The 12,537-nt window shown below is 36.7% G+C and overlaps 1 protein-coding gene and 1 long non-coding RNA gene across 2 annotated transcripts; both read right to left on the reverse strand.

Annotated features, from left to right (window-relative positions):
- Positions 1–6,166: 6,166 nt before the first annotated feature.
- On the reverse strand, positions 6,167–6,761 carry LOC122279730. Its single transcript, XR_006229659.1, has 2 exons — positions 6,628–6,761; positions 6,167–6,524 (listed from the first exon to the last, which is right to left on the reverse strand). It is a non-coding gene; the product is annotated as an uncharacterized LOC122279730 (long non-coding RNA).
- A 317-nt stretch (positions 6,762–7,078) lies between these two features.
- LOC122278552 (probable cytokinin riboside 5'-monophosphate phosphoribohydrolase LOGL1) lies at positions 7,079–8,178 on the reverse strand. The gene is made up of 5 exons (XM_043088732.1): positions 8,035–8,178; positions 7,820–7,917; positions 7,528–7,558; positions 7,318–7,417; positions 7,079–7,158 (listed from the first exon to the last, which is right to left on the reverse strand). Exons 1-5 carry the CDS (start codon positions 8,176–8,178, stop codon positions 7,079–7,081), a joined length of 453 nt encoding a protein of 150 aa, XP_042944666.1.
- Between the last annotated feature and the right edge of the window lie 4,359 nt (positions 8,179–12,537).

The following is a 12,537-nucleotide window of genomic DNA, read 5'->3' on the forward strand; positions in this document are numbered from 1 at the left end:
CACACACACAAGGAATCATTTGAAAAATCAATCAATTCCCATAGAAATTTAAGCATGCACAGATCAAATCTAAATTCAATTTAGACAAAATTTTCAAAGACAAGATTGCATTAACTATCTATAAAGGAAATTCAAGAGAAATTTTAAATTTTTGTTTTACCTTCAGGTTCTCCATAGTGCTAGAAAGGTCGTTCTTGCCCTAAACTCCATTAGTCCTACAAAAAGGAAAACCAAAAGAATTACATTTATTTACAAAAAAATTGTAAACCAATACAAACTCAAGAGCCTTGGCTGGGTCTACAACTGGCCACTTTGTAGGAGATAGATGAGACCCATTAGCATGGCCTTCGAGCCTTGGACCTTCATGCCATGGGTTAGATTAGTTGAGAGAGAGAGAGAGAGAGAGAGAGAGAGAGAGAGAGAGAGAGAGAGAGAGAGAGAGAGAGAGAGAGAGACGTGGGGAGGGGGGGAGAAAACTCAAAATAAGATAAATAGGTATCGTTTGGGAAGAGAAAGAAACAGGGAGGGAAAAGAATGGAGAATGAAAAACACACCAATCTCAAAGATGTGTAAATTTATTTTGAAGATATTGTAGCGTTTTACTTTTGTAGTAAAGGACTAAAAAATGCCAGAAACATTTTTACGGCAATTTAATTTTGCCACAAACTAATAAAAAAAGCAAGAAACTCAAGTATTTTTGTAGCAATCAATGGGCTGCTGTACAAGAAATCTATTTTTGCCACAAAATACATTTTGCAGCTAAATATGAGTCACTGTAAAATATTTTCCCGTAGTATTGTGTGGTGATATTTATTGTGACGATAACAACTGTCACAACAGGTATAAGGTCGCCGCAAAAGATTACACAATGAATTTTCCATCAAAATTTCCCAACTTGGCTATGGAATTTAATGGGAAATGAAAATCATCATAATTAAGGCTCATTTGCAGCGATTGCTTTTGTGGTAAACTCAAAATTGCTGCAAAAGACCTCTTTACTTGTAGCGAGAATCGATAAATAAAAGTAATGTTTGGCAGTTAACAGATTTTCCAAAAAATAGAACTTATTGGTTGTAACGAGCTCTCAGAAGAAAATTTAAAGTAGATGGAAGTTTAGAAAGGTATAAAGCAAGATTAGTGGCCAAGGGATACACTTAACAATTAGATATAGACTTTGTGGATACTTATTCACCGGTGGCAAAGTTCACATTTGTAAGGATTATCATGTCCATTGTTGCTAAGATGAATTTGGAATTACATCAGTTAGATGTAAAGACTCATTTTCTTAGTAGTGAATTAAAAGAGGAAATTTTTATGATTCAATCATAAGGATTTCAAATTGAAGGACATGAAGCAGATGTTTTACATGTTGAAGAAGTGACTGTATGGACTAAGTAATCTTCAAGGTAGTTGTACTTAAAGTTTCACCAAGCCGATTTGGATGATATATTACTTGTGGGCCTACCAGATCACTGTGTATACATATGAAAAAATGATAATAATTAACATTATTATCATTATATGTGGATGATATATTATTTGTGAGTAATTGTCTAGATATAATGGATAAAAAAAAAAAAAAAAAAAAGAATTGTTGAGATCTAAATTTAAAATGAAAGACATGGGTGAATACGCCTATGCTCTTAGTATAAGAATTTCAAGAGATAGGCATTCAAATATCTAGAGAAATTACTTAAAATATTTGGTATAGAAAATTGTAAACCCTTAAGTACATCTGTTTGCAAAGATCATACTTTTAGTAAAAATATGTGCCCAAAAGATAAAGAGGAAACAAGTTAAATGCTTAAAATTCCCTATGGTCAAGCTATGGGAAGGCTTTTGTATGCAATGACAAGTACACGACCATATATTTGTCATGCATTAAGATTGGTAAGCATATATTATTCTAATCTAGGTAAGGAACTGGTAAACAGTGAAGCGTATATTAAGGTATTTATGAGGTACCAAAAATATGAAATTATGCTTTGAAATCAGTGATCTGGAAGTAATTGGCTATACTCATGTAGATGATAGAAAATCTACAAGTGGATATATATTTTTATTTGGTGGAACAATAGTTTCTTAGTTGTGTAAGAAACATGATTGTGTTGCTAAGTCCACGATGGAAACATATTATATTGCTTTATGTACTATAGTGAGTAATGCGATGTGGATGAAACGTTTTATTGAAGGCTTAAGTTTGAATACATCCACATAACCAATCAATGTGTTTTGGGATAATTAGCCTGCCATCTCATTTATAAAAAGTGGAACCCAGAGTTCCAAAGGAAAACATATCTATGTACGTTATCACTATATTTTTGATATAGTAAAAAGAGGTGAGGTGAAGGTCAATTTCATTTCCTTGACTGAGATAGTAGCAGATCCAATGACCAAGGAATTGTCTTTGGAGAAATTTAGAGAACATGTGACTAGAATGGGGTTGAAAGAAACCTAGGTAAAGTAACATCATGGTCAACATGCATAACTCAGAAAATTATGGGGACACATATATAAATGGAGTTATGGTGATTTACCCAAAATAAAAAATTTGGTCATTTGTAAATTTGGTGATAAGGTGATTAATGAAAACCTCAAGAGAGGAATTACATAACGTCAGCATAGGTTGATACACGTGTTATGTATTTGGCTGAAGTCGTCAATTATTGTTACGGGAAGATTAATTCAGGCATGAAGAATTTATGTCGTTCACTAAAGTTTTAGTAAAATGAAATTGGTTACCCTCGTAGAAAGTTAATCGTTTGTAAAGTTGCTGATAAGGTGATTAGGAAAATTCTATGGAATAGCCTTAAGAGGAAGTACTTAAAAAAATTTAACGCAGGTCAATACATGTGTTATGTATTCGACCGAAGTCATCAATTGTGATAGGAATATTAATTCAGTCAGATAAGGTAATGACAAATATGTGCACACGTAGAGGCTTGCCATGCTCTTGCGCCAATCTACAAGAGTTGCTGATGAGAGTGGATTTGTAGAAAGCCTATACTAGTACCAGGGTATATACTCAACTAGATTCATCACCGTTGTTATGTGTTCAAGTGAGAGATGTAAATCTGAGAGGTGATGATCACACACCAAATGGTGTGCCCCTTGGATGCACATCCTTTTCATAGTGATGGTTCCCATCGGAGTATTGGTTGAGGAAGTGTCAAGAGACAATCGTTTGATCTAGTTAAACGGTTGTGTCCCTTATCAATAGTTATGTCTGCCAACCAATTCCTTATGGTCTATAAATAAAGACCATTTGTGTAGAACTCATGTGCTTGCGATTCCTCCATTAAACACCAACACATGGTACAAACACCGTAACAAGATTGTCACCATTTTGGAAAAACACCAACTCGTCCGCTCTTTATTTTCTAACATATGTCTCTTGCACTTGTATTTCATATGGTTTACATTTAGATGCATATTTTGAAACCTGAAGGTTGTTTGAGTTGCAACTTGATCTGAGTTGGTTTTTCTTTGTTTGTACACGTACAATTGATCACATGCATAGCGTGGGTTCTTTGGTAGATAATGAATTAACTATGGTATCAAATGTCTCTTGCACCAATCCACAAAGAGTTTTATTCATATCTTCAACACTTGAAGAAAAAATTCAAATGGCAATATTTGACAGACAATCCAAATAGCCAGCAATTGGAAGAAAAATTGGCTGAAAACGTAATTGAATTTTATCACCTTATGTGATTTATTCCCAAGCAAACAATTCAAAGAATATGTAATTCAGCCATCCATTTACTATAGAGCCCCGTTAGTACAAAGCCATTGACCAGTGAAGAGTGTGGTACAGTTGAGGTTGTGGTTGACTGAATTAAAGAACTGATCAGTTAAGTTGAATTTCTACTTGATGTTAAAGCAAATGTCTCTGGTTTGAACACTGTAGATGGAACTACAAACCAAGGTGGGATTTTGCTTCAGGAACCCTATAGTAGATTTCAACATCGAAAGCAAAAAGATGTCAACTTTCCATTAGACATGTTAAAGTAGAAAAATATATGACAGTTTCAGAAGAAACTTTATCACCAGTGTTGAGGGAAAAATGAGTCGATTGGCATATTCTTGTGAAAACTTGTGTAAAGTAGTGTTGTAACAGCGATATACTATAAAAAGGATTGAAGTGTGCTCATCATGGGTCAAGCAAAGCTCAAAATAGAGAGTTTGCTTGACTAGTGCTCAAGTGAGACCCATTCAGAGTGGGTCACTCGACTGGCGCTCGAGTGAGCCCATCCAGTTTGGGTCTCTCGACTGGAGCTCTAAGTGGAGCTCGAGCGAGCCCATCCAGATGGGGTCACTCGATGTGGCACTTGAGGGAGACCCATTGGTCACTCGATATGTCCTTGACGTGGCACTCGAGCGAGACCCATCGGTCACTCGATGTGTGCTCGATGTGGCACTCGAGCGAGGCTATCCAGAGTGGGTCACTCAATATGCACTCGACATGGTGCTCGAGCGACTTCTGAAAGATGGTGTGAACTCGACTCTCGCTCTACACTTTGCTCGAGCCAATGTTTTAGATCACTTAAAATTTAGAGTTTTGAGCACCTCTTTCACTTGGGACTATAAATAGAACAACTCTCTTATGTTCTTTGGAGTGGAGAATCAGAGCAAAAACCCTTAGGGCTTCCAAGAACTTTTTAGAGCAACCTCTACCCCACTTAGTTGATTCTCTCTTGGATAAACACATCTCCACCACACCACACTCAAAATTAAATTTTACTTGAGTCCATTAAAGTGGACATGTTCATTGGCTGGAAGCCTCCGGAGCTGCTGTTGATGCAGAGATCGAGAGGTTCTCGTGAGAAGCTATAGAAAGGTCGGAGTTTCGACACTACATCTGTGTAGAGATTGAAGGGGTTGCTTGTGGTGTTGCAAGCCAAGTTTAGCTACTACAAAGATTTTGTGAGTGTCTCTAAATTGGTTGTAAAAAACTTGTTTTCCATAGTGGATTTGAGGTGGTGTCTTACTCCCGGAATGGTTTTAGATTTTGAAGATGTTCTTCAAATGAGTTTGCACTCTGTGATCAACATCATGTGTTGATTATTTGTGTTATTTGATTCCTTTATTAATTGTTTGTTTGACTAATTTTGAAAAGATCATAAAAATTGGATTTCACCTAGTCACCCCTTGTAGGTGTAGTGATTGGTAGAACCATTATTTTTTCAGTTGGTATCAGAGAGGGTTTACTCCACTAGGATTCAATTCCTGAGTGTGATCCTACTATAGTGGTTTCAATGGATAAGTCTCAATCTCTCACATCTCCACCATATTTTGATGGAAACAACTACGCTTATTGGAAAGTTTGAATAAGAGCCTTCCTAAAGTCTATGGATGAATGAGTATGGGTTTCCATAACAAATGGTTGGAAAGAACCAGTTGCTATTGTTAAGGGAGTTCAAACCCCCAAAAGTGTGGAAAATTACTTTAGGGATGAAATAAATGAGTGTGGTTGGAATAGCAAAGACTTGAATGCGATTTTCATAGCTGTGTCCCAAGAAGTGTTCAAGTGGATCTCCATGTGTCAAAATTGCAAAGAGGCTTGGGATATTCTTGAGATTACCCATGAAGGTACCAAGGCTGTAAAGAATTCCAAGCTTCAAATGCTGACCACTAGTTTTGAAGAATTGAGAATGAAGGATGATGAAACATTTGATGCTTTCTATGCCAAGCTAAATGATGTTGTCAACTCTCGCTTTAATTTGGGGGACATAATTCCTGAGAACAGAGTTGTGAGAAAAGTTCTCATATCTCTTCTCGAGAGGTTTCGCCCTAAAGTTACGGCTATTGAAGAAAGTAAAGATTTGGATGCTATGAGAATTGAAGAGTTGGTGGGCTCCCTACAAACGTATGAACATACTCTTCTTGTGGATAAGAAGCAGAAGTCCATAGCCCTTAATACTATTAGTAGGCCTATTCATCCGAGTTCCGACCTGGGAATCCGGGTGGACCCAAACAGGAACCCGGATTTCAAATCCGGGCTGGAACCAGACCGGGTTAGCCCGGGTAAAAAACGGGCCATAACCCGTATGAATCCGGGTTTTGGTCCCGGATTGAACCCGGGTCTCTCTCTCTCTCTCTTTTTTTTTTTTTTTTTTTAAAATTAAACCCCTTATAAAAGCCTAAATGTATCCAATATTTTCAATATTAATAACTCAAAATGTTTTTAATTTGCTGGGATTTCAAGGATATTGAAAGGATACATCACTCCCTCACTTTTCAGGATTTCAATAACATCACTATTTATTATTGAGCCACTACTATTATTAGTATGGCAATTTATAGAAGGGAAAAAAAAGGGTGCTGCGATTGCGAGCTAATAACCAAAACTGAAAAATGCCATTGCCATGCTTGCTAAAGGAACTGATATGTTGTCATCTACTACATCTGTGGTTGAAAGGGACTCCACCACTGTTGCAACCAAGGATACTAGAGCCACTTTTTGCACTGTTGTTCCCCAATCCAATTGGAAATATCCCAGAACTGAATAGTAATACAGCATCCTACATTGCAAAGATAATTTTCATGTCAGTAACTAAATCCATATATAGCAAGTTCAATTTCAATAACTCAGTTGGTTGGCCACAATGGTAGTTTCAAACGAACCCGATGGAAATCAGGAATCCACAACCAAACATGGATATGCTACCCGCCCAACTCTTCTGTTGATTAAAAGGAAGCTTCATCGACCCAAATCTTTTGCCTATGATATCAGCAATACCTATAATAGCCACCAAATCTTCGGTGATGCAGATCTTTACTTTAAGAAATGAAGATCTTTACTTTAAAGAAAAAAAAAGAGAGTGATGCATGATGATCCATGCAGGTGTTAGCTAGCTAAGTAGTACTACGTTTAGTAATTCTCTCTCTCTCTCTCTCTCTCTCTCTCTCTCTCTCTCTCTCTATATATATATATATATATATATATATATCATGATATATATATTGAGGAAACTTTGGGAACTACTACTGTAAATTCCCCAAATTAAATTGAATTAGTGTTTATTTTCCATAAATATATAAACGTTCATATATATCATGAGGAGCAAACGGCAATTTAACTTACTGGTTTGTCATGTATCCCAAGCTGAGACCATGTTATCATCTCAAGCAACTCTTCCATGGTTCCATATCCTCCTTCATATTTATATAACAGAGAGAAAGGGTTATGGGGGAAAAACTTTCATCGATCAATATCTAACAAATTAATTAATGAAAGTACTCCTATTTATGCTATATATGTACATGTTCTTTCTTTTTTGATCTCAAAATTCGCATATATTTGTATATATATACCAAGAAGAGCGACAAAAGCATCAACTCGACGAGCCATTTCAGCCTTCCTTTTGTGCATATCTGATACAATCAACACTTCTCCCACTGCATGGCTAGATATCTGAGAACAATTCATAAGTAGTACTAGTCACATCCGAGAAAGAGAGAGAGAGAGAGAGAGAGAGAGAGAGAGAGAGAGAGAGAGAGAGAGAGAGAGAGAGATCTTCATACCTCAACAGGAATAAGTGTAGTTGGGATAACTCTAACCAAGAAATGGAAAAAGATGATGATCAGTTAGAATAAAGAGAAATGACAACATGAATTAGTCCAGATTTTTTTGGTATATATATGGAAATATATGCACTAGAAAGAGACTTGGAACATACATTAAACCAAACCAAATAAATCATCAAAAAGGAAAAACTACACCCAATCAGAACATATATATTATATGTATTATACGTTGTTAAAACACTGAAAAAGCCAAGTCCTATGTTTATATGCTCCCCATTAAATCTCTTACCCTAGCACATGACATCCACCATCAAAAGCTGTTTGAGAAACCAATCCCATCAGCCCAACACTTCCTCCTCCATACACCAAATCCATCTTCCTCTCCGCCTGCAATAAATGATCACCTTTTTAAAACCCTTAAACGAATGTTTGAAACCTAGATATAGGTGTTGACTAGTGTATGTGTATGAGAGAGAGAGAGAGAGAGAGAGAGAGAGTACCGACCAGTTCTCTTCCAAGATCAAGAGCTGCATCACTGAAGATGTTTCTGTTCCCTGAATTACTTCCACAAAAGACACAGACCCTTTGAAATGAAGAAATGAAGATCTTTACTTTAAGAAAAAAAAAAGAGTGATAGATCAATAGCATACACTCCCAAGATTAAGGCCATAACTCTGATTGAAGAAATGAATTTGTGGCTAGCATTTCGCTCCATGAGGAAAAACAAGGTAAAAGCGAACCCAAAGGAAAAAATAGGAAAAGAACCCAAACGAAAAAATAGGAAACGAACCAATAAAAATCTAACCTTGGGTTGTAGAAGTCGACGACGGAGCAAAGAGTAGAAGACGATGGCGGCGAGTAACAGATCTTCGATCGGCAGAGGACGAGTGACAGTCTTCCGTCATCTTAAAATAAAACTTTGTAGAGCAGAGAGAAAGATCGAGAGAGTGGAGGGAAGTCTTGGGAGAAATCTCTCGAGGGGGGGTGGGGAGCGGCTACTCGAGAAGCAGAAAGCAACACAAACCCTACCCGGGCATCAATTGGTAAACATCCTTTTTATAACCCAGGTACCGGGTTTTAAATCCGGGTTCCGGATTTTAAATTCGATACCCGGTCTGGATTAATCCGGTTTTCTAAAATCTGGATTTCGGATCGGATTTGACCCGGTCTGATAACTGAAACCGGAAATCCGGTTATCCGGGTTCTGGGCCGAGCCGGATAAAATCCGGCCCGTATGAACAGTCCTAATGTACAATTCTATAAATATTGAGTTTTCTGTAGTGGCCAGGGTAATTCCTCAGCATATATTACAAGAAAATTGGATTTTTGTGAATAATTTATTACAACCAAAAGACTATTTACAACCAATTTTAACTGAAAATAGTCATTTCGTTGGAACTAACTGGTCGCAAATAAGTAGTTTTCTTGTGGATATTTACGAATACATGATGTGTTTTTACTTGAGATGGTGATTCCTCACCACTTACAAAAAGATGTGCTCTCATTTCATAAATTGCCACAAATTATAATATTTTGTTGCAAAAACGTGAGGGAGAGTTTTATTTCATGATTTCAACATCAACAATACGGCTGTTGACACATAATTCAAAATAAATGCAGAAAGAATATTAGTTCTTTCCTCCCCATGCATCGTTCATACAGGGAATTATTTCCAAATGCATAGTTAATACATTGTATGTTTAGTTAATTGGAGCACCATCAATACAAACCCATTGACGAACGAAGAGTGCATCGCAGTTGAGGCTAGGGTTGATCAAAGTAAAGGTCTCAGCATTCAACTTGAACTTCTCAACAACGCCAGGGCATGTCTCTCCACTTTCTACACTATGCACAACATCAAAAAGAATGCCCGCTGCCTCCTCTTTCACCATCGCATGCATGAACTGCATGCACTCATAATTTATTCAATTCCATCAAAATATAAAAATTAAATGAATGTCAAGTTTTTATATAAATATTACTTTAAAAATATATCATGCCAATCGAATACTAGTTTTATATTGTATTAACTTTATAAATCAATCATACAAACTGTCTAAAGTACTGGTGGATTATCTATCTATCTATATATATAAGAATTATTAGGTTCAGAAAAAGAACTCACAGAGGTAAAGTTCACAAATTTATAATATCGTTAGATGTGATACATTAGATCTACTTCACTCTACAGAGAGTTTTGTAATATATTGTATCGCAACAAGTCAAATTAATTTGTAATTTTACTTGTGTGTGTGTGTATATATGGATGGTTATGGAGTGGTAGTTAATCATGCATATACACTACAACAAAAATCATTTTTTGGGATGAAATTGCTTTGGGACGAATTGGAAATCGTCCCAAAAAGTGAGATTTTGGAACAAAATTTGAATTTCGTTCCAAAATAACGACGGAATGCCAGACCATTTGAACGCTATTCTTAGGGATGAAATTTTTTGTCCCAAATAAGTTAACCGTTTGACTGTTAATGATTAACCATTCGAACGTTTAATTGTTACCATTTGAACATAATATTGGCGCGATAGGCAAAATTATTCTGGAGGGAAATTGACAAACCGTTCGAACGGTAAATTATAAACGTTCGAATGATGCATATTCACCGTTCAAACGTTATTTGAAGCGGTCGAACGGTGACCAGGGTTTTAATTTTTTAAGTTTTTTGCCAAATTATATTTAGATTAACTAGTAATTATAAAAAATTGGTTAATTAAATAATATGAATAATCTAAATTAAGAATTAGTTTAGAAAATATAAAACAATACTATTTCATACTTAAATACTGAATTTACAAAACATAAAATGTTGTCTATACAAAAAATAGTAAATAAATAAATAAAATATATCATAAAGTAATTAAGACCCCAAGTCTTTGCACACTTCCTCGACTGTAGCTATACGTTCCTCTATTTGTGTCAGTCGAGTACTGATGGTGACCTAAGTCGTAGACATGGCAGCAAACTTTGTACGAAGCTCAGACACAGCAGAATGGATCTCCATACGCACTGCATCGATCACTGCTGATGTCTGCTCGCTGATCGCTGCATGCACTATCTCAGCCATCTCCTCACAAGTAACACTGTGGACTGATGCCTCGGCCCGTGTAGATGTCTCAGCAGTTGCAGCTGAGACTCCATGATCTCCCGGCTGTGCATCTCTGTGAGGATCAACTGGTTCTGGAACATGTGCACGAAAACGCAGTCTCAAGTGTCCCGTGCTCAGCAACATCTGGCACAACACCAGCACATAGTAGATATCGGGTGATCAGGACTTCGAATGGTAGTATATCCATCGAAATGTACCGAGACTCTGATCGAATCCTATCAAATATATACCCCACCAAGTCGATAGGAATGCCACGAGCGACCCATATCATAAATTTAGTCCGATCAATGCCAACTTCTGTCTTGTGCTGCCGAGAGTCAATGTTATTGGCAATTATCAAATTTAATATCTTAAAGAAAGAAGATAAATCTGCCTGTTTAATGCTCTTCGTCCCGTCATACGGTGGAGCATCTGGACCGACAACCAAATCCCTCACCTCATGATCAGCAAGGGTATCGACCTCATCAGTATAAACTGATGCCTCCTCCTCATCTGTCTCCGCCTCAACTGAAGGATCAGACTCTTTAGGCACCACATTCGGATATGCATCTGGCAGCCTAGGAATACCGAGATGCTCAGCAAGTCCATCCCGTGAAAATACAACGGGTACTCCTCGGACAGTGATCCTGTAGGCCCCAGAATCATCTGCGTTGGCACTGCCAAGTTTTCTATAGAACTCAGCAACAATGTCAATGTAGGAGACTGGCTCCCATGCTTCCTCCCACTCATCCAAGATAGGTCCCCAACCACGATCACTGAATACTGAGGGTAATGAATGACCCTCCCAGAGAAGACTCTGGAAACCAGAAATCTTCACTGGTCGCTCCAGTGAAACTGTCCTCTCCCGAACTGGACCACTACTACTCTCACCAAGATTGCGTCACTTACGTGCCGGTCTAGAAGTAGACATTATAATCAATCTGAAATTTATAATTATGAATTAGATATATAACATTAACAAGAAAAATACAATAAAGAACTATTTACAATAGTTTGAAACAAATAGCAATTTAATAATATTTGATATTATGAACAACATTATTTTTAATAAATATATCTCTCAATATCAATATTAATTAGATAAATATTAATAAAAATATAATATTAAAAAAAGACTAGAAAATATTAGATTTCTAATATTAATGTATTGGAAAATAGGCTAACCGTTTGACTGTCTGAATAACCGTTCGAACGGTTCGTGTAACGGTTGAACAGTAACAGACCGACCGTTCGACCGTTACGTTATATCGTTTGACCGTTAATGAATAGCATTCGAACGCTACTCATAGCGTTCGAACGATATTGGTGTCAATCGGGATTCCAGGTCGAGTCGACTCGGCCATTGAAATCCATGGAATCCTTCGATTCCCTGGATTTTACACCAAAATAAATGCAATAGAAACCTAAATAAACGTTCCTAACATGAATTTATGCAAATCTACCGATTATTTTGATGTATAAATAGGTTTATCCTAACTTAAACAATTAATCTATCAAAAACCTAAATCTCAACGGTAAAATGCTTTAAAAATGAAAGATACCGGTAGTTAGAGGTAGAGGCTTTGAGTGGGCACTATTGACGGCGGCGAAGAGGGCGTTCAACGGCGGAGATTGACAGTTTGGAGGCTTAGAACGGAGGAAATGCAGACGTAAACTTCCGTGAAAATGACGTCGAGATGGGCTTATATATGCAGTACCGTTCGAACGGTAAGTTAATACCGTTCGAACGTATTAACTGACAATTAATACCGTTCTCTAATTAATCCAAATTTCATGATAATAAATATTATTTAAATGCAATATTCGGTATTAATTATATTAAATATAATAATTAATTCAATTATAATATATTTTAACTGTTAAATATATTAAATGCAATATATTT

The sequence above is a fragment of the Carya illinoinensis genome, chromosome 10, assembly GCF_018687715.1.
Source record: "Carya illinoinensis cultivar Pawnee chromosome 10, C.illinoinensisPawnee_v1, whole genome shotgun sequence".
NCBI lineage: Eukaryota > Viridiplantae > Streptophyta > Magnoliopsida > Fagales > Juglandaceae > Carya > Carya illinoinensis.

Bases quoted from the DNA above. Each gene is read 5' to 3' on its own strand.
- LOC122278552 (XM_043088732.1), bottom strand. From the start codon at position 8,178: ATGCTATTGATCTATCACTCTTTTTTTTTTCTTAAAGTAAAGATCTTC. The intron at 7,918-8,034 runs GTCGGTACTCTC...CATTTATTGCAG, and splicing joins TTGATCTTGGAAGAGAACTG to GCGGAGAGGAAGATGGATTT. The intron at 7,559-7,819 runs GTAAGAGATTTA...TTTCTTGGTTAG, and splicing joins GGTGGATGTCATGTGCTAGG to AGTTATCCCAACTACACTTA.